Source organism: Cervus elaphus, chromosome 6, assembly GCF_910594005.1.
Source record: "Cervus elaphus chromosome 6, mCerEla1.1, whole genome shotgun sequence".
Classification (NCBI taxonomy): Eukaryota; Metazoa; Chordata; class Mammalia; order Artiodactyla; family Cervidae; genus Cervus; species Cervus elaphus.
In genome coordinates, this window is record NC_057820.1 from 23,263,263 (window position 1) to 23,288,253 (window position 24,991).

The 24,991-nt window shown below is 41.0% G+C and overlaps 1 protein-coding gene across 3 annotated transcripts in view; it reads right to left on the reverse strand.

Moving 5' to 3' along the window:
• The window catches only part of FRAS1 (Fraser extracellular matrix complex subunit 1), a 502,305-nt gene that overhangs the window by 200,410 nt on the left and 276,904 nt on the right, over positions 1–24,991 (reverse strand). For all 3 annotated transcript variants that reach the window (XM_043906392.1, XM_043906393.1, XM_043906394.1), the window contains 2 exons: positions 14,043–14,183; positions 10,918–11,061 (listed from right to left, as the gene is read on the reverse strand). In XM_043906392.1, the coding sequence (XP_043762327.1) occupies positions 10,918–11,061; positions 14,043–14,183 (285 nt within the window). The remainder of the gene's footprint in view (positions 1–10,917; positions 11,062–14,042; positions 14,184–24,991) is intronic.

Consider the following 24,991-nt stretch of genomic DNA (forward strand, 5'->3'; position numbering starts at 1 on the left):
CATATACTAAGCTCTCAGAACAATCACCTATTACTAGACACCATGGAAAGACTACTCACAGAGGACATGAACCAGTCAATGCCAAGTGGTTCGAAATCCTTAGAAACAATCAGGGTACCTAAAAATTACAACTCAGGAGCTGCCAAAAGCAAGCTGGGCCTAGAAGGGAAGGCATCTGAGCAAGGCCAGGAGGGATGGATGGGTAGGATTTTGATGATGAAAATAAAGTATTAACTGTTACAAGTTCTAGTGTGTGCCTCTTTTCTTCTTTCAGTTGACAGCCCCAGGAGCAGCTACAGCAAGATGTAGGACAGTGCCAGCCTTCCTCACATGTGTGTGTGCATGCTCAGTTGCTTTACTTGTGTCCGACTCTTTGTGACCCCATGGATCGTAGCCCGCCAGGCTCCTCTGTCCATGGGATTTTCCAGGTAAGAATGCTAGAGTGAGTTGCCATGCCCTCTTCCAGGGGATCTTCCCCACCCAGGGATTGGACCCCGGTCTTCTGCATCTCCTGTACTACAGGTGGATTCTTTACCATTGAGCCATTGGGGAAGCCCCGCACCCCACACACAGAAACTGCTCTAATGCAGATCTGGCTCCCACACCTCTGGCTTCAAGTCACTTTACCTGGGAGCAGAGAACTGGAGCGCTGGTTTCTACAGGGCTCTATCCCACCCAGTTCTTAATGATATTCAAGTTCAACTGCTTCTTTTTTCATCACTCAGTGTTGCAGTTCTCACAGCTTATTTCACAATAAGGATTTATTGCTCTTTTAACCTGAGCATTTCAACTGTTTCACCACACTTTTCAGTGTCCTCCTTAAGAAATGATTGACAGTAATTGGGGGAAATTGTGGAAGGGACTCAAGAGGTTTTGTTCTGTTTTTAATGATTTGGAAGAAAAAAGATATTAACAGGTTTTCTAATCCGTCAGCTCAGATTCAGAGAGCAAACACTTCTCAGACCCAGCATTGGAGGAAAATTACTGATTGTTCCCTGATGCTCTTCAACAGTCGAGAGAGTGGCAAGCCTGAGCAATCTTGGGACCCCTCTGTTCGTCCACAGAGAAAAGAAGGAAGAAAGGAAGAGAGAGAGGGGCACCAAGGGATGGAAGGAAGGAAGTTTGCAATCTGAGTATAGCTTGAGTATTTCAGTTGACCTTGAGGAAGTGCTGACAAATTGTCCAACATACTAACACCAGCTAGTGCTGGGCTTCCCAAATATTGTTCTGCAAAGCACTGGTTAACTCTGGGAGAAGCTATAATAAATCGAGGGGAGGGATGCAGCCTCCTTCATTTCAGAGATTCAGAATGCACACCTGCTTATTTAAGGTTTTGAGAAATCCCATATTAAAGAAAGCTGCTTAACTTTACTTAACCAAGAGTTTGTCAAATTTATTCAGCCAGGAGACATGTTTTCATGCCACACCTATTAACCACTGCTTAGAACTCAAGTACTGGAATACAATATGAAAATTCTCAGACTAGTAGTTCTTTCCTGACGCTTGTCTTCTTTCGCTTACATTCTGGCACAGATTCATGGGAAAACAAACCAGCATTTAAAAAATTACTGCATAAACAAAATTTTAATCCCCTAGAACTCTGCCATCCTGACAAATCAGCTATTTAAAATTTTGTAGTCTACGTAGAAAACAAACCTACAGCTACCAAAGGGAAAAGGTAGGGAGGATAAATTGGGAGTATGGGATTAATAGATGCACACTACCATATGCAAAACAGATAAACAACAAGGATTTACTGTATAGAACAGGGAACCATATTCAACATCTTATAACAAACTATACTGGAAAAGAATAGAAAAGCAGGCAATAGGAATATATATATATATCAATAATTACTTTAAATGTAAATGGATTAAATGCTCCAACCAAAAGACACAGACTGGCTGAATGGATAAAAAAACAAGACCCATATATATGCTGTTAACAAGAAACCCACTTCAGACCTCAAGACACATATAGACTGAAAGTGAGAGGATGGAAAATATATTCCATGCAAATAGGAAGCAAAAGAAACTAGAGTAGCAATCCTCATACCAGACAAAATAGACCTTAAAATAAAGATTACAAGAGATAAGGAAGAACACTACATAATGATCAAGGGATCAATCCAAGAGGAAGACATAACAATTGTAAATATCTATGCATCCAACATAGGAGCACCTCAATACATAAGACAAACACTAACAGACATAAAAGGAGAAATTGACAGTAACCCCATAATAGTAGGAGACTTTAATATCCCACTCACACCAATGGATAGATCATCAAAACAGAAAATTAACAAGGAAACACAAGTCTTAAATGATACATTAGATGAGACGGATCTCATTGATATCTTCAGGACATTCCATCCAAATGCAGAAGAATACACCCTCTTCTCAAGTTCACATGGAACATTCTCTAAGATAGACCACATCTTGGGTCACAAATCAAACCTCAGTAAATTTAAGAAAATAGAAATCATATCAAGCATCTTCTCTGATCACAACGCTATGAGACTAGATATCAATTACAAGAAAAAAACTGTAAGAAACACAAACACATGGAGGTTAAACAACACGTTTCTAAATAACCAACAGGTTACTGAAGAAATCAAAAGGGAAATTAAAAAAATATCCAGAAACAAATGACAATTAAAACACGACAACTCAAAACCTATGGGATGCAGCAAAGACAGTTCTAAGAGGGAAGCTTATAGCAATACAATCTTACCTCAAGAAACAAGAAAAACATCGAATAGACAACCTAACTTTACACCTAAAACAACTGGAAAAAAAAGAACAAAAAAACCCCAAAATTAGTAGAAGGAAAGAAATCATAAAAATCCAAGCAGGAATAAATGAAAAAGAAATGAAAGAAATAATAGTAAAGATTAATAAAACTAAAAGCTGGTTCTTTGAGAAAATAAACAAAATTGACAAACCCTTAGCCAGACTCATCAAGGAAAAAAGAGAGGAGAATCAAATCAACAAAACTAGAAATGAAAAAGGAGAGGTTACAACACACAATGCGGAAATACAAAGGATTATAAGAGACTATTATGAACAACTATATGGCAATAAAATGGATAACCTGGAAGAAATGGACAGATTCTTAGAAAAGTTCAATCTTCCAAGACTGAACCAGGAAGAAATAGAAATTATGAACAACCCAATTACAAGCACCGAAATTGAAGCTGTGGTCAAAAATCTCCCCAAAACAAAAGCTCAGGAGAATTCTATCAAACATTTAGAGAAGAGCTAATGCCTATCCTTCTAAAACTCTTAAAAAATACTGCAGAGGAAGGAACACTTCCAAACTCATTCTGCGAGGCCACCATCACCCTGATACCAAAACCAGACAAAGAAAACACAAAAAAAGAAAACTACAGGCCAGTATCACTGATGAACATGGATGCAAAAATCCTCAACAAAATTTTAGCAAAGAGAACTTAGCAACACATCAAAAAGCTCATACACCATGATCAAGTTGGGTTTATTCCAGGAATGCAAGGATAAATGAAAGTATTCCCCCTAAGATCAGGAACAAGACAAGGGTGTGCACTTTTGCCACTATAATTCAATATAGTTCTGGAAGTCCCAGCTACAGCAATCAGAGAAGAAAAAGAAATAAAAGGAATCCAGATGAAAAAAGAAATAAAGTTCTCACTGTTTGTAGATGACATGATACTGTACACAGAAAACCCTAAAGACAGTATCAGAAAATTACTAGAGCTAATCAGTGAATTTAGCAAAGTTGCAGAATACAAAATCAATATACAAAAATCACTTGCATTTCTATACTAACAATGAAAAACCAGAAAGAGAAATTAAGACATCAATCCCATTCACAATTTCAACAAAAAGAATTAAATAAATATCTAGAAATAAACTTACCTAAGGAGACAAAAGAACGTACACAGAAAATTATAAGACACTAATGAAAGAAATCAAAGATGACATAAACAGATGGAGAGATATTCCATGTTCCTGGGTCGGAAGAATCAATATGGTGAAAATGACTTATACTACCAAATGCAATCTACAGATTCAATGCAATCCCTATCAAATTACCAATGGTGTTTTTCACAAAACTAGAACAAAAAATTTCACAATTCATATGGAAATGCAAAAGACCCCGAATAGACAAAGCAGTCTTGAGAAAGAAGAACGGAGTTGGAGGAATCAAGCTTCCTGACATCAAGTTATACTACACTCTGTGACATAAATCAAAGCAAGATTCTCTATGACCCACCTCCTAGAGTAATGGAAATAAAAACAAAAGTAAACAAGTGGGACCTGGTTAAACTTAAAAGCTTTTGCACAGCAAAAGAAAATATAAGCAAGGTGAAAAGACAACCCTCAGAATGGGAGAAAATAATAGCAAATGAAACAACTGACAAAGGATTAATTTCCAAAATATACAAGCAGCTCATATAACTCAATACCAGAAAAACAAACAACCCAATCAAAAAGTGGGAAAAAGACCTAAACAGACATTTCTCCAAAGAAGACATACAGATAGCTAACAAATACATGAAAAGATGCCCAACATCACTCATTATTAGAGAAATGCAAATCAAAACTACAATGAGATATCACCTCATACCAGTCAGAATGGCTGTCATCAAAAAGTCTACAAACAATAAACGCTGGAAAGGGTGTAGAGAAAAGGGAACACTCTTGCACTGTTGGTGGGAATATAAATTGATACAGCCACTATGGAAGATGGTATGGAGATTCCTTAAAAAACTAGGAACAAAACCACCATATGACCCAGCAATCCCACTCCTAGGCATACACCCTGAGGAAACCAAAATTGAAAGAGACACATGTATCCCATTGTTCACTGCAGCACTATTTACAATAGTTAGAACATGGAAGCTACCTAGATGTCCATCGACAGATGAATGGATAAAGAAATAGTTGTATATATACACAATGGAATATTACTCAGCCATAAAAAGGAACGCATTTGAGTCAGTTCTGATGAGGTAGATGAACCTAGAACCTATTATACAGAGTGAAGTGAGTCAGAAAGAGAAAGATAAATACCAAATTCTAACACATATATATGGAATCTAGAAAAATGATACTGAAGAATTTATATACAGGACAACAGTGGAGAAATAGACATAGAGAACAGACTTATGGACATGGGGAGAAGGCAGGAGAGGGTGAAATGTATGGAAAGAGTAACATGGAAACTCACATTACCATATGTAAAATAGATAGCCAAAGGGAATTTGCTGTATGGCTCAGGAAACTCAAACAGGGGCTCTGTAGCAACCTAGAGGAGTGGGATGGGGAGGGACATGGGAGGGAGTTCCAAGAGGAAGGGGATGTATGTATACCTATGGCTGATTTATCTTGAGGTTTGACAGAAAACAGCAAAATTCTGTAAAGCAATTATCCTTCATTAAAAAATAAATACATAAAAGAAAAGAAAAAAAAGAGTAGAAAAACATACAGATATATACATATATGCATATATAGTTGAATCACTTTGCTGGACACCTGAAACTAACATAATATTGTAAATAAACAATACCTAGATTAAAAGTAAAATAAATAAATAAAATGTTTCCGCCTTCTCCTCTAGAATATTACTCTCAGCATTATCTCCTTTCTACCTAAGAACTAAAAAGTACAGCCTTCCCATTAGACATTCCAGAAAAACAATGTCATTTTTTAATGCACCTTCATTTGAATATTTCTTCTTCATGTTTTCTTTTTACTTCTCACCCTTTTCTATGAAAAAAGAGAAAGGTTTTAGCTGAGAAAGACAAAAAGAAGGAGCACCCCAGGTTTTGAAATTTGAGGATAACATTGTTGAGATGTGAGCAAAGTATAAAAAACAAAACTCTATGGAGGAAAACAACTGGTTTTCCATAATACCTCACCATGTCAGCTGCAATCTTATCCACTCTTACCTCTCATCCCAGCTCATTTGTCTTTGTTGAAAGCCTTCAGCTCTGGCCCCAAATCTCACAAACTGTGTATTTGCTTTGATAGACTTGGAGGGATAAAAAACCTCACACACATGACATCTCCATATGTGATAACACATTGAGGTTATTGGACCTGTTCCCAGGATGTGCTTATTCTTGTCTGAGTGATAAATTAGATGTAATTTTCTTTCTTAAACAGCTAAGGGCAATTAAGAGGTCTCTGATGATGATCTTAGGTTAGGTACAGCTCAGAGACAGAATAAATCCTCTGAGTAAATCCTACCAACCTCTAAAGTTCACACGAGACAGAGGGGAAAGAGAGGGTGCTTCAGGGCTTCCACTGTGTTAGATTTTCCCAAGGACTTTGGAAATACACTTTATTGAGGGCACCACATGGGTGGACTATCTTCTGCTCTGCTATCACCAGGGCTCCTCCTAACACCTTCCAGCATTTAGATAAAAGTCACTGAAATATTCCAGGAGTTTAACTTATGACGTGACTGAAGTAACACTTGAGCTAAAACAGGAGTTCCAGGACTTTAGGCTCAGGGTGAAATGAAGATTGCAGATGAGTTTATGGCTCAATGAGACCTTCACCCTCCTCCTGGAAAGCTACCCCAGATAGTCCAATTGTCCCACCTGCCCAAGGTCAAATATATCATCTTCCTATTCTGGTCCTTCACAAATGGTTCTCTTAGTCCCTGAACTGACTAGATCAGAATCCTAGAAATCATCCCCCAAATTCACTCTCCCTTAGCCTCAGGTCTAGGAGATCACCAACTTCTGCTGTTTCTATTATGTTGAACCATATGAAACTGCCATTACTTGACCTTTTTTTTTTTGCCCACAAAACAGCAATCTCAGATGGGTCGACCTAATATACGATTAATGCTTACTGAAGCTGTGCCCTGCTCTTCATCCCCTCAGCAACTTTCTCATCAAAGGGATTCATCTCTCACCTGGATTCCTACAACTCCCTCCCAAAGGACATTCTGCCCCTATCTTCTTCTACGCAATCTTCTGCAGATCTTTCTCTTTACAGAAATGTAATTAAAATGCTTCCTTCCTTAAAAACCTATCACAGCCTTTATAACAAGGCCTCTTCTCCTCAAACAGAACCCACAAAGGCCTCGTGACCTGGCCTGCTTCCTTCTGCTTCAGGGCCCAGCACCTAGAGGGACCTGGCATTCTACTGAACTCTCTGTTGATGCCTGAATAGAAACTATTCTTTGACTTGTTTTCTGGAATTCTGTCCTCTCCAAATCTCCAAAGCTCTCTAATTCTTACTCATGTTTCCAAATCATCTCAGTTATGACTTGTTCCAAAAGGCCTTCACCACTCACTACACACATGCACTCATGCACGCACACACACACACAAGTGCACACACACACTCACATTCCAGCCTGGGATAGGGTGCTGTCCCTCAGCTCATGTAAGTCACAGTAATACCACATTCAACAAACATCTCCTTCCTTCACTACACAGTGTGTTTCTGGAATGCAAATACTATATTTTATTCATCTGGGCCTCCCCAGAGCCTAGCACAGTGCCTGGTAAGGAGCATGTGGGTAATAAATGTTTGATGAAGCCATACATGAACAAATCCATTAAAATATTACAGAGAGAATTGGGAGGTATTTGAAAAGGGCATATATTCATTAAAAAATAAACCTTGGGGTCAGTGCACTTCTCTAAAAGGTCAACAACTGAAATTACTGGTCATATTTTTCTGTGATAAATATTGATAAGCTACTCTCAACTCAGGGCTTCTCAGGTGGCGCTAGTGGTAAAGAACCCACCTGCCAATGCAGGCAGACAAAAGAAACATGGGTTCGATCCGTCAGTTGGGAAGATCCCCTGGAGGAAGGAATAGCAAACCACTCCAGTATTCCTGCCTGGAGAATCCCATGGACAGAGCTACGATCCACAGGGTTGCAAAGAGTTGGATAAGACTTAAGCGATTTAGCATGTACGAGTGCATTCTCACTCAACAAAAGATTTCCAAGTACCAAACAATGGGTTACCTTATTTAAAACTTTCACCTAATCTCAGGACAGACAAGGTGTGTTCCTTTCAGCGTACATTAATGGAACCTGATATTCTAGGGCTGGGAACTTCCAGGGTCATTTGGCCTACTTCAATGATTCTTTATTCCACTGATCCCATATAAGCCTTAAAAAGTTAATGCAATTCCTAATCACCTAATTTTCCTTCAAAGAGGCCTCTGGACATTGGAGAGAACTGAGCTGATTAGAAATTAAAATTTTCCAACCTCCTTATATAAACATTTATTTATAAAATGGCCCCAGCATAAAGTGTATAGGTTCCACACTCAGAATAGTTTGAAAATAGAAAAGCCGTTATGAAGGTTCAACCTTCTAACAACTCTATCATCTCTGCAACTTCCAATCCATCTTCCACGCAGCCTGCAGCCTTCCTGCCTGTAACACAGTCTTAGTTGTCAACAGTTTCCTCTAAAACTCTCATAGTTCTATTGCTCATAAGAGTCAGTCCAAATATTTCAGCCTAGAACTCTGCGTTCTGTATACCCTGGCTCCAACTTATATTTTCCAGTCATTTCACCTAATATGTCATAATTCAAACCAGGCCCTTCAGCCAGGTTGGACCACTCTCACTGGCCACGAATGGCCCACAGGTTCTACCCCTGTGCCTGTTTCTAGGTAGAAACACACCTGGAATGCCCACCCCATTTCCCTCTGTCTCACAGAATCCTAGCTATTCTTCAGGAAGAATTTGGGGCCCCACCTGTCCATATCTTTTATTTCTCCCTCCTCTGAACTCCTACCACCCATACTGCCTAAAAAGGTTATGATCCATAAATCGCTTTGTACTGTCTGTTAACTGTACTTGTGTCATCTCCTTAAGTAGCCTGCAAGATCTCTGAGACCCCCCAAACAGCAACTCAGCACCCTGAGCTCAGGTTATTCTCAACAAATATCCACTAATGTGCTTTAATCATGTCAGGAACCTCTTGGGTGCTGCTCCTCTGTATCCTAACATAGAAATCAGCCCCAGGCTCCTCTGTCCTTGGACTTCTCCAGGCAGGAATACTGGGGCGGGTTGCCATGCTCATCTCCAGGGGATCTTCCAACCCAGGGACTAAACCTAAGTCTCTGGCATTGCAGGCAGACTCTTTACTGTCTGAGCCATCAGGGAAGCCCCTCTAGTTGTGGGCTATCACATCTGTCTGAAGCCTGGACTCTCTGGGCTTCTACTTTCCATTGTTCCTAAAATGTTTGCAGTCTCTGTAATCAGGTTTTGCTCTGAATCCTAGCAGGTCTTGGCTGCTTTCAAGTGTTCTGTCTCCCTAGGGTATAGATCTTGGACTCTCACGTTGAGTCATTTTTTCACTCATAATTTTTTTTTGGTGGTACTACATGACTTGTGGTTTCTTAGTTCCCCGATCAAGGATCAAATACAGGCCCCCAGCAGTGACAGTGTGGAGTCCTAACCATTGGACCACCAGGGAATTCCTTCTAATGTCTAGTCTTAAGCTCAGTGTTATTCGCTCAGTTCTGTCTGACTCTTTGTGACCCCATGGACTATAGCTGCCAGGTTTCTCTGTCCGTGGGATTTCCCAGATGAGAACACTGGAGTGGGTTGCCATTTCCTTCTTCAGGGGATCTTCCTGACCCAGGGATTGAACCCCTGGGTCTCCTACACTGCAGGCGGATTCTTTACTGTCTGAGCCAAGGTCATGTGCCAAAAGAAAGAAATCACCCAGGACTGCGGCGCCCCAGCTACACATGAAGCACTATTATCGTTTACTCACTGTGTTGAACGGGCCACCTCGATACTCTGATGCAGACAACTGGCCACACTCCCTCCCTGCCTGAGAACAAGCCCTACAGCCAGGTCAGCCCCTCCGGGGTGTGTCTAACCAGATTTTTCAGCTTCCCCTCTTGCCCACTGGATCCCAGGATGCTTCCTACTCAAGCCCTTCAGAGCGTGACAACAGCTGCTGTAGGTAAATCTCTGCAACTTTCTCATGCAACTTGGAGAAGTGGGTCAAGAAATATAAAATAACCCACTAGTCTGTAAATTCCCTTCTTCAGACTTAAACTCTTTGAGGGCACAATCATCGTCTTATGAAACTTTTTTTTTTTATATTCTGAGCATCTGACCACTGTTAGACACTCAAAGATATTTATTGTAGGGATGGATGGATGAACACAAACACCGCGTGGCTACTTCATCATTATCCAAATTCCAGGTTTCTTTCCAGTAAGTTGCTTTTTAAACAAAATCTGTGGCCATACCTGTGCAGCATGTGGGATCTTAGTTCCCTGATCAGGGATTGAACCTGTGCCTACTGTATTGAGTGCACAGACTTAACCATTGGACCACCAGGGAAGTCCCAGTAAAGCTGTTGCTGCTTTTTTTTTCTTTTTTGGTTTTCTAATTTACTTCATTTTAAGATCTGAGTACTAAACTGAGGAGGAAAAAAAAAATCCCATTTCCTGAAGCAACTGATTTGCTTCTAGGTTAATCTCCCTGCACTTCCATGCCTGGTTGTTGTTGTGTGCGCTCAGGGCTGATGACAAAGGTTCTTCACAGCAGGAGATAATGCAGACAAGAGGACAATAGTTTTCAGAGGGCAGTGACTATCTTGAACCTACCTCTTGCCGTCTGAAGCTAAAGTGCACTGCATGCATGTAAGCAATCATTACCATGACTTCAGTTTTCATTAATATGAGGTTTCTAAGATTTTTTTTCAGGAACTGCAAGAGTATCATTAGAAGATTCCACTTGAATCCACAGATATTTACTAAATGTCAGATAGAAAGCAGTGAAGTGAATTTTTGGACATGAGACAAACCTCTCCCAAAAGAGAGCTCTTAATCTGATGACAAAGGACAAACACAAGAGCCTTCTGGGGCCTGGCATGAAGAGCCCCAGCCTTCGGCTAGGGATTTCTGAGCCTGTGAAGGGGCCTCACTCACCAGCACAGTAGCCCACGAGGTTGAGGAACTGCTCCTCTTCACAGCTGGCCCTGCAGCTCCCAGCAGTCAGAGGAATGTGAGGGTGGCAGGAGATGCAGTCAGACTCCAACGGGCCATGGCACTGCCTGCAGGTGGGGTGGCACTCTGGAAGGAAAAACAAGAGTCGGGACTGGAGTAAGCAGCTCAGCATGTACACACACGAAGTATTTAGTGTACTCCACCAATTACACTAAGAACAGACTTCAAACGCTAATCATCTTTCGAAGAAGACGCCTGAGCAAGTCTGGCACACCCTTTGGCATTGACCAAAAGACAGCATTTCTAGTGCAAAAACGTTGCCCATGAACAGAACATGAAATCTAGAAACATTAAAATGAGAGAAATTAGGACTTCCCTAGTGGTCCAGTAGCTAAGCTCGCAGGTCCAATAGCTAAGCTAAGGGCCCAGGTTCAATCTCCAGTCAGGGAATTAGATCCCATATGCCACGGCTAAGAGTTCACAGGCTGTAACTAAAAAGATCCCACATGCCAAGAGGAAGATTAAAGATCTTGTATGCCTCAACTAAGACCCAGTGTAGCTAAATAAGTAAATAAATACTTTAAAACTTTCTAGAAAATAAAATGAGAGGAATTGGTTGCTCAGTATGACCATTCCCATCTATATAAGTCATGAAGCTCAGATCAAAGTCAAGAAGCAGAAAAAGAAGCGGTAAAACTCTCCCTCTCTAAAATTCAAAGAGCTCGATGGAGAAGAGGGAGACATTTTGCTTCTCAGAAATCCCCAGCAGGCACAGGTGGAACTATCCATAGCAGGGGAAGTGAAAACTTCTCACAGTCAGATGCCAACTCTGCTCTCCCTCCAGGCCACAACTTGAGTGCCTGTTTTAGCAGCAACACTTAATTAAAATACAAAGAGCCGAAAAAGGCCTCTTTCTGGAGGTTATCATGAGCCATGTTTGAAGTTCAATTCTTTAGACAAAACTGTCAAAGCTATGTTTTCCCCAGAAAAACCACCAAATTACTGAGAGGTACTATACTGAAAAAGAGCAGTGAGTCCCAGTAGGTGCAGGCAATAAAGACAAGGATGGCAAACAAGAAAAGAAAGTTGCAGCTGCAACTGCTCTTGTGTTGCCAAGATGGGCAGCGGGAGCAAGTGTGCTTGGAAGGAGATTGAAGGGTTTCTCTGCCAAGGATGAGGAAGTCTAAGCCTATATGATTCTAAGAGGAGGGGAGGTGAAGGACCAGAGCTGGGTAGTGCTTGCTGGAACTAATGACAAAGAATTCCCTTCTGGTGCAGAGCTGGTGGGAAGGAAAGGCACAGATTTCCAGTAAAGTCAACTTTGTCTGGCAGAAGGCCAAGAGAAGATAAGAAGTTATAGGAAAAAAAAAAGCAAGCGAGCAAACTGCTGATTAGAAGGCTAGCATTAACTACCACCAGTTCTACATTCCTGAGGCTCTTCAGTTTGTAAATGTCCATCCAAAAGATACTAGCACTCTCAGGATGATCTCTACCGCCCAATGCCCCCTCCCTGCCAGGATATTTCCAGTGACCTTGGAGCCCCGCTGCTTGTGATACTGTTACTGAGTCCAAGTCCCCTCTGCTCGCCCCACGACAGACCCATAAATCAGTAGATGAAGTGTTGAGGCAAGGAATAACAACTTTATTTGGAAAGCTGGCAGACCAAGAAGATGGCAGACTAGTGTCTCAAAATAACCATCTTATCACGGTCTGGATGCCAGGTTATTTTACAGAACACAGAGGAGGAGGAGGAAGTGAGAAAGTAAAGTATAAAGGCCATTAATCTTGCAAATACCCCCTGGAATGACCAGCCTCAGGGAGGGGATGTGTTAATTTCCTCTTTCTTGCAGTCATACATAGGTGAACAGGGTCAGAAGGTCTCTCTGGACAAAAGCATTTTGGTTTCACATTCAGGCAGAGGGGCTGGGTTCCCCTGAGGTACGGGATTATGTACAGATAGTATCCTTTCAGTTTAGGAAAGCAAGAGAAAGCAAAAGAAACAGATTCAACCTGTAGCTGGATTTTTTTATTCTTCCCTATGAAAGTACCTTCCATCTGCTGGTCTCAGGCAGGCAGGGGCATGGGCAGAGAAGAGTTACAGCTTCTCAGACTTTCCTCCCACACAACAATTTTCCACAGATAAAACCAACTGGGCAAGGGTGAAGGCACAGAAGGAAAGACCACAGTTTTCAAGGACAACCCCAGTGACAAAGAAACCAAGAATGCTCCCCACTGAGCTTAATAGAATGTTTCAAGTAAAACAACCCATCAGGGGCCTACAGAGATTAAAAAGCTACTTGTAGAAGAAAATTCCAGAAGAAACAATATTGATCTTCAATCATCTAAATTTATATTCACATTAAATTTCCTCTTTGGAGTTTGAGGCTTGATGAATCTGACAAGTTTTAATTTATTTCAAAAATATTTTACACATTTACTACGTGTTTTCCAATGCCAGAAACACAAATCAAACAATTTTATAACGATGGGCTTTATCCCTATCAGTCGGCCTCAGCAGTCTATTTTTAGAAATAAAACCATAATCATGATAGAATGTGTTTGTCTTTTTTTTTTTCTTTAGCAACAAGAAAACACAGAGCTACAATAAGGTGCTTAAATTTTAGTATTTTGTCGATTCCAATAAAACCCTTCACTAATCTGAACTAGTAATTTTTAAAATCTCTGTCACTGAAATATACAGGTGCTCTTAAAAACATATTGGGCTGATGCGTCAAGGAAGAAAATAAATACCTCTTTCCCTTTTTGCTCTATTAGGCTGCAGCCAGGGGTAGGGTAGCTGCAGCTGAGGACTGCAAAAGTAAGGCCAATGCCTGCTCTCCCACAAGTGCATGAGAGCCTGCTCATCTCCTCGATGGCCCCCATCATCCCTCACTATATGCAGAGGGTCAAGGTGATTCTCATTTTGCACTTTATCCACATTTCCTATTGGATGAACAGAATTTCACTTATTTTCCTCACTCAGAAGGACTCACAGCCCAAGTCTAGTCCCCTGGTATGACACAGTTTCTAAATGCAGAGTCAGGGTGCATTATGAAGACAACATATGGGCATAGGGTGCGACGGGCATACGCCCCAGCCATACTCACCTGTACAACTGCCTTCCTGGTTGAAGTACCCATCTGGGCACTGGGAGAGACACTGCCCGTCCAACAGCACGTTGGAAGGCCAGCAGGCTGTGCAGTTACGTGGGCTCATCCCTGCACACCCAAAACAGGATGGGTGGCAAGCTGGAAGGAAGAAAAGGCAGAAGAGATAATCAGGAGAGCCGCCAGCCAACAAGGACAGTAGCTCTGCCTTTCCCATTCACTTTCCTGAAATGGTCCATTGGTATAAGTTCTATCGGAGAAGGCAATGGCACCCCACTCCAGTACTCTTGCCTGGAAAATCCCATGGACGGAGGAGCCTGGTGGGCTGCAGTCCATGGGGTCGCTAAGAGTCGGACACTGTTGAGCGACTTCACTTTCACTTTTCACTTTCATGCACTGGAGAAGGAAATGGCAACCCACTCCAGTATTCTTGCCTGGAGAATCCCAGGGATGGCGGAGCTTGGTGGGCTGCCGTCTATGGGGTCGTACAGAGTAGGGACACGACTGAAGTGACTTAGCAGCAGCATAAGTTCTATACATTCACTTAACTTTCCCAAGGACAGGGCAGACAACTCACATACTTCTTTCAGGCTGCATCCTAAAAAGCAAGCATCTGTGGAACCCAGATTAAAGTGTTAGTTGTTCAGTCGTGTCTGACTCTGTACGACCCCATGGACTGTAGCCCGCCAGGCTCCTCTGTCCATGGAATTCTCCAGGCAAGAATACTGGAGTGGGTTGCCATTCCCTTCTACAAGGGCTCTTCCTGACCCAGGGACTGAACCTTGGTCTCCTGTATTGTAAGCAGATTCTTTACCAACTGAACCATCAGGGAACCCAGATTAAGAAAAGGATAAGTGACACAAAAAACAGAAATAACCATTTGTGGAGTCATTCATTTCTATATTCCCATGTTCCCCGTCTCAGAGGATGTCAGATAAAGAACAGAAAGCCATAAAAATGGTCTCCTTCCGTCAGGAAAGCTCCTGTACCATTAATGGGCTGCTGATCAGGCTGATCAAATTAAAGAGAAAGGTGATGGAGACCTTACTGATTGATTGCACAAAAGTTTCTATGGTGCCCATGCTCTGATGGAGACTGGACACATACAGGTAAGAAGGACTGTCCAACATTTTGAACTGCTCAAACTAGCTGCATCAACAGACACACAAGCAAGTAACTGGAATAAAACAAATGGAAAATGGAGTATAACAGAGAGAATAAGAGCATCACATCACAATTCTCTGCAACCTAGACTAAGTTATACAATTTCTCAAGGCTCCCACTTCCTCATGTATAAAAATGAGAATATAAACTATACATACTGAATGGGGTGTTGTGGACACCATGTGGATTATTTACTATGCCTCACTCACTTCTTCCCACAGAAACCACAATAATGGCTTTTGCCCACCTTTTGCCCTCACTCCTTCTGCCTCCTGCCCCACGCTGGGGCTTCCCTCTGTGGCCCCTGCATGATATAACATGCCCTTCCTCTTGGGAACTGTGAGTAAGGGTTCTTTCCCAAGACAGTTATCTCCTGATATGCTGACCTCATCATATCTGAATCATAATAAAGCCCACAATTTGAAACAGCCAATCACCCTCAATCACTCATTCATCTTTTGTTATTGAGCCGCAAGTAGGTTGAGGTGTTGGGGAAACAGAGGTGAGTAAGACAATGAGTGGAAGGACCCAGGCATTTCAGGGACAAGATCCACTGACTGCAGGGACACCACCCTCAGTCTCCTCTGCCTCCTCTGCCCCTTCAATCAAACCTCCTGAAGACTCAAGAGATCCGCAGCTTGGAAGAAGCATATGGGATTTTCTACCATTGAGGTCTCCATTTCCACCAACCCCCAATAAAAATGTAAATTTCATTCCTTGATGTACAGATTGGGCTGCTGTAAAGTAGGATGTTCTTGTCCAGCAGGACTGGTTTGTAGGAGTATTAAACTCATGATATATGGCTGGTAGATGACTGCTGTCCTAAACCTTCTGGTGCTCCACCCTAGTATTTCATCCATAACTGAGCACCTAAAAGTTTAACACTTGTACCTGAGCTAAGGCCATACCTGTTTGGATTGGGCAATACACCCTACCTTGCATGCCATGCATGCTAAGTCACTTTAGTCCTGTCCATCTCTGCAACCCAATGGACAGTAGCCCATCAGGCTCCTCTGTTCATGAGATTCTCCAGGCAAGAATACTGGAGTGGGTTGCCATGCCTTCTTCCAGGGGATCTTCCCAATCCAGGGATCAAACCAGCATCTCTTATATCTCCTGCACTGGCGGGCGGGTTCTTTACCACTGAGCCCCCTAGGAAGCCCCACACCCTATCTTGTGTGTGCTGTGCATATTTGCTCAGTAGTGTCTGACTCTTTGTGAACCCATAGACTCTGTAGCCCACCAGACTCCTCTGTCCATGGGGATTCTCCAGGAAAGAATACTGGAGTGGGTTACCATGCCCTCTTCCGGGGGATCTTCCCAACCCAGGGATCGAACCCAGGTCTCCCACTTTGCAAGTGGATTCTTTACTGTCTGAACACAGTAGGGAAGTAGGGAAGCCCACACCCTACTTATTGGTTGATAAATATTTTGATTATTATCCCCAGCTACACTACAGAGCTTTATATCTATTCAACAGTATTTATTACCCTATGAAAAACAGAGCCAGAGCTCCAAGTTTTAAAATTATTTCCTTATTTTTTTTAGATTGCCTTGTTAACTGCTCTAATAGCACTAGTCACAGTAATTTTTCCCAAGTATTTTCAGAATCACTGACAAAATATTTCCTCTTTAAAAAACAAAACAGAACAAGTAAGCAAATATGATTATAAAAGAGAGGTACATATCAGCTCATTATTTAAGACATGTTTAACACAAATGAAATGACATGTGATAGAAAGTCAGGTGGCAGTATTTCAAAAAACAACTAACTTGTATTGTCAATACAAAGCCCTCTAAGATAATTGGGGAAGCAACATACTTCTACATACCTAAATTTATTTATGATAATACCAATATGTTCATATCAGACCTTACAAGATTGCAAATATCCCCAGCTCCTCCTGTTCTACCTCTTTAATAAATAGGAAATCAAAGCATATCGTTGTTGAATTGAAAACTGGGAGGAGATGAATTAATGCATTATGAGCAGACAACTTACTTCATTTCATTTGGTCACAAAATCAATGAGATAAACTGGCTCGATGTGAATAAAGATTGTTACTGAATTATATAAAACAAGAAAGCAACCATAAGGAAGGCTGAGCACCAAAGAATTGATGCTTTCAAACTCTGGTGCTGGAGAAGACTCCTGAGAGTCCCTTAGGTAGCAAGGAGATCCAACCAGCCCATCCTAAAGCAAATAAGTCCTGAATATTTATTGGAAGGACTGATGCTGAAGCTGAAGCTCCAATACTTTGGCCACCTGTTGTGAAGAACTGACTCATTAGAAATGACCCTGATGCTGGGAAAGATTGAGGGCAGCAGGAGAAGGGGCAACAAAGCATGAGATGGTTGGATGGCATCACCTACTCAACCAACATGAGTTTGAGCAAACTTTGGGAGACAGTGAAGGACAGGGAAGCCTAGTGTGCTTCAATCCATGGGGTCACAAAGAGTCAGACACAACTCAGTGACTGAACAACAAAGAAAGCAATGAAGACAAATGAGTTGATGGGCCAAGAATTTCAGGAGAAAATCTTTTGGGTCCCACTTGATTTCAGAAATAAGCCTCACTGGACATCCCCATGGCAGACTTCAGAACTGCCTTCATTGGAAATGTTTAAGAACCAAATAGATAATGAGCTAGTGAGTCAACCTGTGCCATTGAGGGAAAATGATAGGCTGGATTACCATCCTCTCCAAGTATTTTGTCCTCTGTAATACTCTATTTCTGTAATGATAGGCATCTGTGTCTTTAAAACAAGCTCATGAAACTTCAATTCTGTGCCACTTTTGGAAATGTCTACACTCTTTCAGGGACTTTTATGAGGGTCTATCATTTAATGGAAGCTGATTCTGTAGCAGAAGTTCCAGTCTGAAGTCTAAGATCCTTCAAGGAAGACTAACTCCATTATAGGGCATATATGGAAGAGATTTGAGAATAAGTTCTGTGAGTAATTTCTCCACTACACTTTTTAGAGAGTGGTTTTCCAGTTGATGGCTGAGTATATTTCTAAAAAGCGTAACAGAGCTGCTTAAGCACTAAAAGTTTTGGCATTAAAAGTGTCCTCAGATGGTTGTAAATTCCAGTCAACCTGACTCCAGTAAAAATTTTACCTAAAACAATGAAAACATACCAATTTTTTTGTTCATTCTATTTTCTGTTTAAATTTCAGACAAAGGACACTGCTACTTCTTTTTTCCTTTTAAATAATATATGAAGTGGGCCAGCATAAATATTTTCATATCATATAAAATTTCCTAGCCTTTCATGTCAAAACAATTTTTGAGGTGGATGTCTCTTGAATTATGATGTAAATATCAAAATCTTCTAGGATATGCAGTAGGAACACCATGATGAGGGATGGAAGTTGAAATGAGAGAAGTCAAATAAAATCACTCTCCCCCTCTCCCTCACTCTTCTTTTCCTTCTTTCTTTCTGTTTTCTTTTTAAAGAACAAAAGGCATAATGCTATTTAGTTCATTTTCATGAATGGTTTACTTCACTTAACATAATGTCATTAAGGTTCATCAACATGGAAACATGGGTCAGAATTTTCTTCCTTTTTCAGGCTGAATAATATTCCATTGTATGTATGCATATTTACCACATTTCGGTAATCCATTCATTCATCGATGCATGCTGAATTGCTTCCACTTTTAAGCTAGTGTGAATTATGCTGTTATGAAAAAGGGGTATACAAATACCTCTTTGAGATCCCAATTTCAATTATTTTGGGCATATACCCAGAAGTGGAATTGCTGGATCAGGTGGTAAAACGTGATTTATCCTACCTCCCCAAGCCCCTGGGAATCCTTTAAGAGTAAAATTTACATCTTATCCATCTCTGTGATTCACACAGTACCTGTCACAGTCCCTGTCCCTGGCACATCACAAGTTCTTAGGAAATAAGTTTCCGCTGACTGAACGGAAGGGCAGCTAGGAAGGGGAGTGGGTGGGGTGGGTGGATGGAAATGCTGGCAGCAAGCCGCTAAGTCTCCCTTCTCTTTGATCTTTTCTTTTCAGCCTCAGGCTGGTGAGTCCCAAATTTATGTGGACAGCTCTGACTTTAACCCTGAACTCAAATCACATAAATCTACCTGTCTAGGAGATGTCTCTACTTGGTGTTTCATTGCTACCACATATTCTTCATTCCCCATTATCCATTATCCATTAAGTATCCAAGCTTAACCCTTACCTACCTAATGTAAATGATCACATCACATTCATCCCATCCAAACTGTACTCATGACCCACCCCCAACCCCACATCCTACCCTCTACCTGGTCTTTCTGTACAATAACCCCCCTTCATACCAACAAGTTCAGCTCTGAACGTGCATTCATTAATCAGTCCAATTTGTTCGTAAGTCCAAAATATTAGCCTAGGTATGCAACTAACACAATTATAGAGTACCGTACTGTAATAGGTTTAAAATACTTTTCACATAAATAATACATTTAAATATGCAAAAAAATGAGAATATCTTTAATCTTGCAGTACCCTGCCTTGAAAAGTACCGTAGTACCAACTACCTCACTGCTGCTGTGATGCTCGCTTCTGGACATCCTGGGCTTGAAATAAAGACCCTGAGCTGCTGCACTCTATACAGTGGTGTGCGGTAAAGTACACAAAAGCATAAGCGCCCGTGGGGGATGCACACACATGACCATGCACGCCAGACACGTGAACTAACAGGTGGGACTGGACATGCAAACACACGTTCACATCTTGGGCAGCTTGCAACTTGAATTTTGATGGTTCATTTCTAGGGGACTTACTGTATTCCCTGGCTTGCCTTTACCCCACCATTCACAAAGACGCTCACAATGAGAAAGCTGGACTTCTACTTTTCCTCACCATAACACAGCCAAGATAGGTTGATTTCTACTTCTTAAATCTGCATCAAATCTACCCCAGTTTAATCATCCTCGTGACCCTTAAAGTATACCTTCAATGTCACTCCTGATATGGGTCAGTGAGGCAGCTTCCTAGCCAGCCCTACTTATTGTCTCCCCATTTACCTGCCACACCACCACCAGGGAGGTCCCCATAAAATGCAAATTGACCAAACTACTTCCCTACTTAAAATCTTCTAATGGTTCTCCAAAACCAACAGTGTCAACTCCTATACATAGCACACACAGCCCTTCATGACATGACCCAACCCCATGTCTCCAGCATCACTTCCCTACAGTCCACCATTCGGACTTTATCCTGCAGGAAAACCAAATGCACAGTCCTTCTCCAAACACACCATGACTTTACCCTTGCTGTTTCCCGGGCAAAGAATACCCTTTCTTACCTTCTTCCCTAGTCAATTCCCATGAATTCTCAACAGCCTAATGTAGTTTTCCTTCTGCAAATTTTTTGTCATATCCTCTCCCCTAAATGGTCAGTCTCCTTTGTTGCATTCTTTCTGTATCTTCTGCCTATTGCCATTACAACATGTATCTTGTTTTTTCAGTTATTTTTTCTGTGTCAGTCTCCCCAAGTTGATCACTCTTTCCTTAAGGCACGGTCTATATTTTTTTTCATCTCTCTATCGCCAAAGCCTAGCACATCACTGCTATAAAAGCAAGAAGGAGAAACAGAAGACTGAACATCTCCAAAAGGCATGCATTTATACAGCTTATGTCAGTACTCTAGGGACTGCATTAAAGTGTTACTTAATATAAATGCCACGTATTTTATTCAATTAATTCAAGGGAATCCCAGCTTCATAAATAGCAACACACTCTTAAGCAGAACAGGCTGACTCCTGCGCATTTATTTCTTTAATTAAAGCTCTGTGCCTTAAGGCCTTTGGTGAATCTTAGGAACAACTAAATAGATAAAATACCACAATATGCTTTACTCCTTCTCATTCATCTAAAGCAGGTTATTTAATTAACCAAAATCATCAGTGAGTTTCTTATTTAAAAAAGAAATTGGCTTTCTGGTCCAAGATGGCAACATAGGAGGCTCCTGAATTCACTCCTTCTGGTGGTCACGCTAATCTACAATTACACATGGGCCAATTCCCTATGAAAGAAGTCCAGAAACTAGCTGAGCACCTCCTACACATTAAATGAATGTGAAAAAAAAAGGGGGGGGGGGGCGGTAAGTATGCCCAGACACACTCCTGCCAAAAATCCTACCCCTGGAACAGCAACATGTTGATACAATAATCAAGAGGGAACTCACAGAGACCTAGCTTCTCCCTAAGGATTGAAGGGCTTGAACCTAACATTTACTACCCAACTTTAAGACTTCCACCTGAGAAATGGTCCTCCAACCTTTAGCTCCAAAAGCCAACGGGGCTTGAATCCAGAAGACCTATGAGATCAGAGTATCCAAAGAGACAGTTCTTCATGGGCTCGCTAGGATTCATGGTACTGGTCCCCTCAGGGCTCCCTGTGAAGGCATCCATCAGAAAGGCGCATCTCCCAGTCTTTTCCGGAAAGAGACACACATGTGTATAGTAAAGGCTGCAGCCTGAGGGTCAGGCCTCTACTTTAACCCACATATAGAGGCTGAGTGCCCACCATCCTCTCCAGAGACCTGGGAGGTAGGAGGACAGCGTGTTCATGTTCTCCCTCCACCTAGCTCCAAGTCACTCGTGTCTCCCTGGAAAGAATCCGTGTGCAGGTCTAGGGCCCCGGTTTTTTGACCGCGGCCCAGAGAACACGGCCACTGGTGGCCTGACTCTGATAATCAGCAGGGTTCGAGTTCGTGGGCTTGGTGGAATTATAGTGAACAAATAGTTGTTAACCAGCGACTCTACCCCCACCAGAAACAACCACCTTCCAGACAGTCTCTGAAAAAGACCCACTTGGACATTTTAGAAGTTGCTGCCAGAGGGTTTGGCTCCAATCTCCCAGCATTCAGATGCTGACTAAGATTTGAGGAGGGGAAATAAGTGAAGGTGGTCAAAAGGTACAAACTTCAGTTATAAGATAAACAAGATCTGGGGAATCTAATGTACAGTGTGGTGCTAGAGTTAACAACTGGTCTGCGTGTGCATGCTCAGTCATGTCTGACTCTTTGATGAACCGAGCAAAAATACTGGAGTGGGTTGCCATTTCCTCCTCCAGGGGATCTTCCCGACCCAGGGATCGAAACCACGTCTCCTTCGGCTCCTGCATGGGCAGGCAGATTCTTTACCACTGAACCACTTGGGAAGCCCTACAGTTAACAATACTATATGTATATTTGAAAGTTACTGAGACAGTAAATAATAGTTTTCATCACAGGAAAAAAAATTACAACTCTGTGAGGAGAAGGATGTCAGACCAAACTTATTGTCATGTTCACTTTGCAACATAAACATATATTAAATTACTATGTTGTACACCTTAATTGAACAATGTTATATGTCATTACATTTCAACAAAACTGGAAAAAAATTGATGCCAAATCTGTATTGATTTTGTGCAGTTTTGCCCCACTCAGGTTTAAGTTCTGCCTAAGGAGGCAATACTATCTCCAAGACTGACAATGAAGGCTTGGAAAAGTTTAGATACTAAAATTTCCCGGATGTCTCCCTGATCAAAGATCTATGATAATTCTACCTATAATGAAATGCGTGTGATGGGGGATGGGAGGGGGCACTGGGATGTTTGTTATGTCTGCATTATTTTATGAAGCACGATGTTTCTACAGACATTATACATGAGAAGATATGTAGGTAAAACTCGTTATTGCACTATGGAGTTCATTTTTAAAACAAAACTAGTAATTTCCTCAAAATTATATTATCTTGAGCCCTCTCACTAAACTGCATGGGAATTTTTAAAAAATCCATCCTTAACTTGCCACAGAAAGTGAAAGTCGCTCAGTCGTGTCTGACTCTTTGCGACTCTATGGACTTTACAGTCCATGGAATTATCCAGGCCAGAATACTGGAGTGGGTAGCCTTTCCCTTCTCCAGGAGATCTCCCCAACCCAGGGATTGAACCCAGGTCTCCTGCATTGCAGGCAGATTCTTTACCAGCTGAGCCACAAGGGAAGCCCAATTTGCCACAGAATTGGGCCAATTACGTGACTGAGTTAATCATCCCAACCAAGTTCATACCCCATTGCTCCATCACAACCAAGTCGTTGACTTAGTGACTGGATGGGATCATTAAGTGAGGTGGCCTGGCCTGAAATTAAATTGTAAAGCTCTAGGACAAAAAGAAGAACAAGGTCTCTAGGCTTGGAAAGAAGGAAATATTCCCTAGGTAACCACATCCTCCGTTAGAGCCCAGGATCTCCCCAATGCTGAATTATTCTTCCTTCAGTTGGTTCCTTCTAAGTCTCAGTTTCTTCATCTAGAAAATGGGAGTAAATATAAAGTCACAGGATTTCCAATCAAATTCTTGGTTGTAAGGAATTTCATAAAGTGATACATGTATGTATATATGTAAATAACTGTAGGAATCTATACCAAAAGATTAAGAGGTTATCTGAGAATAGAAGGGTTACAGATAGGAATCACAGATAAAATAAAGGACATCTAGTTAAATTTGAACTTCAGATAAACAATGAAAAAGATTTTAGAATATCTCAGGTAATACGTGGGCATACTAAACATTTCATTTTTAATATGCTAAATATTTTTATTTCTTAATTCTGTATTTTTTAATATAGTCCTCCTAATTTACTAAGAGGTTTTTCCTTATGTGAATAATAGATCATGAACCTATGAAGACAGATTTTCAGCAAATTAAAGTGATCATATTTTTTTCTCCTTCGATGTTTTGATATGATAAATTACCTAATAGATATCTCAATATAAGCTAATCTGTAAGTCCTTAAAGTAACCTGAATTCAATTTGATATATAGTTCTGAATTCAACGTGATAACTTTTTAATATTTTATCTAAAATTTGTAGTTTTTCTCTAGGTTATGTTGTAACATTGGCATTCGTGCTATGCTGGATGAAAAAATAGTGTACTCTAAAATATTCTATCTTTTTGTATGCTCTAGGATTTTATATTATTATAAGATTTCTTTGTATTGTTTTTTGATGGTTTTAATAACTCACACATTAAACTGTCTAACTCTAGCACTCTTTTAGAAGAAGTTCTTTGTTAACCTTTCTAATTTTATGTATGACTTTTGATTTATTCATACTTTCCATGTCTTCTTGGACTGATTTTGACAATAAACCTTTTCTTTTAAAGTAATTTGATGGCGGCTTTCAACATTTTCAGAATTTTTTAATCCCAAGTCTTCATTTGTTAATCTTGGTAATTTAGATATTTTTAACATTTTTGGTTTATACTTTTCAAAGTTTCAATAATATGCAAAATGTAGGCAATGAAAAGAAATAAAAATTGGGATTTAAAAAAACTGCGATCATTAGAAGTACACCAGTGATACAATAAAGTGATATACTTATTCTTCTTTAGTTGGTTGGATGATAAAGAATCTGCCTGCAGTGCAGGAGACTTGGGATCAATCTCTGGGTTGGAAAGGTACCCTGGAGAAGAAAATGACAACCCACTCCAGTATTCTTGCCTAGAGAATTCCACGGACACAGAAGCCTGGCAGACTATACAGTCCATGGGGTTGCAAAGGGTTGGACATGACTGAATTCACACAACTCTTTAATTAGAGGCTTTGCTTATTCAAACTACGATCTGTGGACCAGGAGCATCAGCCTCCCTGAAACATGTTATAAACATGCAAGCTCAGACCCCACTCCAGACCTACTGAATCTGAGTCCACATTTTAACAAGATTGCCAAGAGATTCCTATGAGCAGTTCTACTCTACAGAGACCACAACTAAAAGCTGAATCTTCAAAATAGTT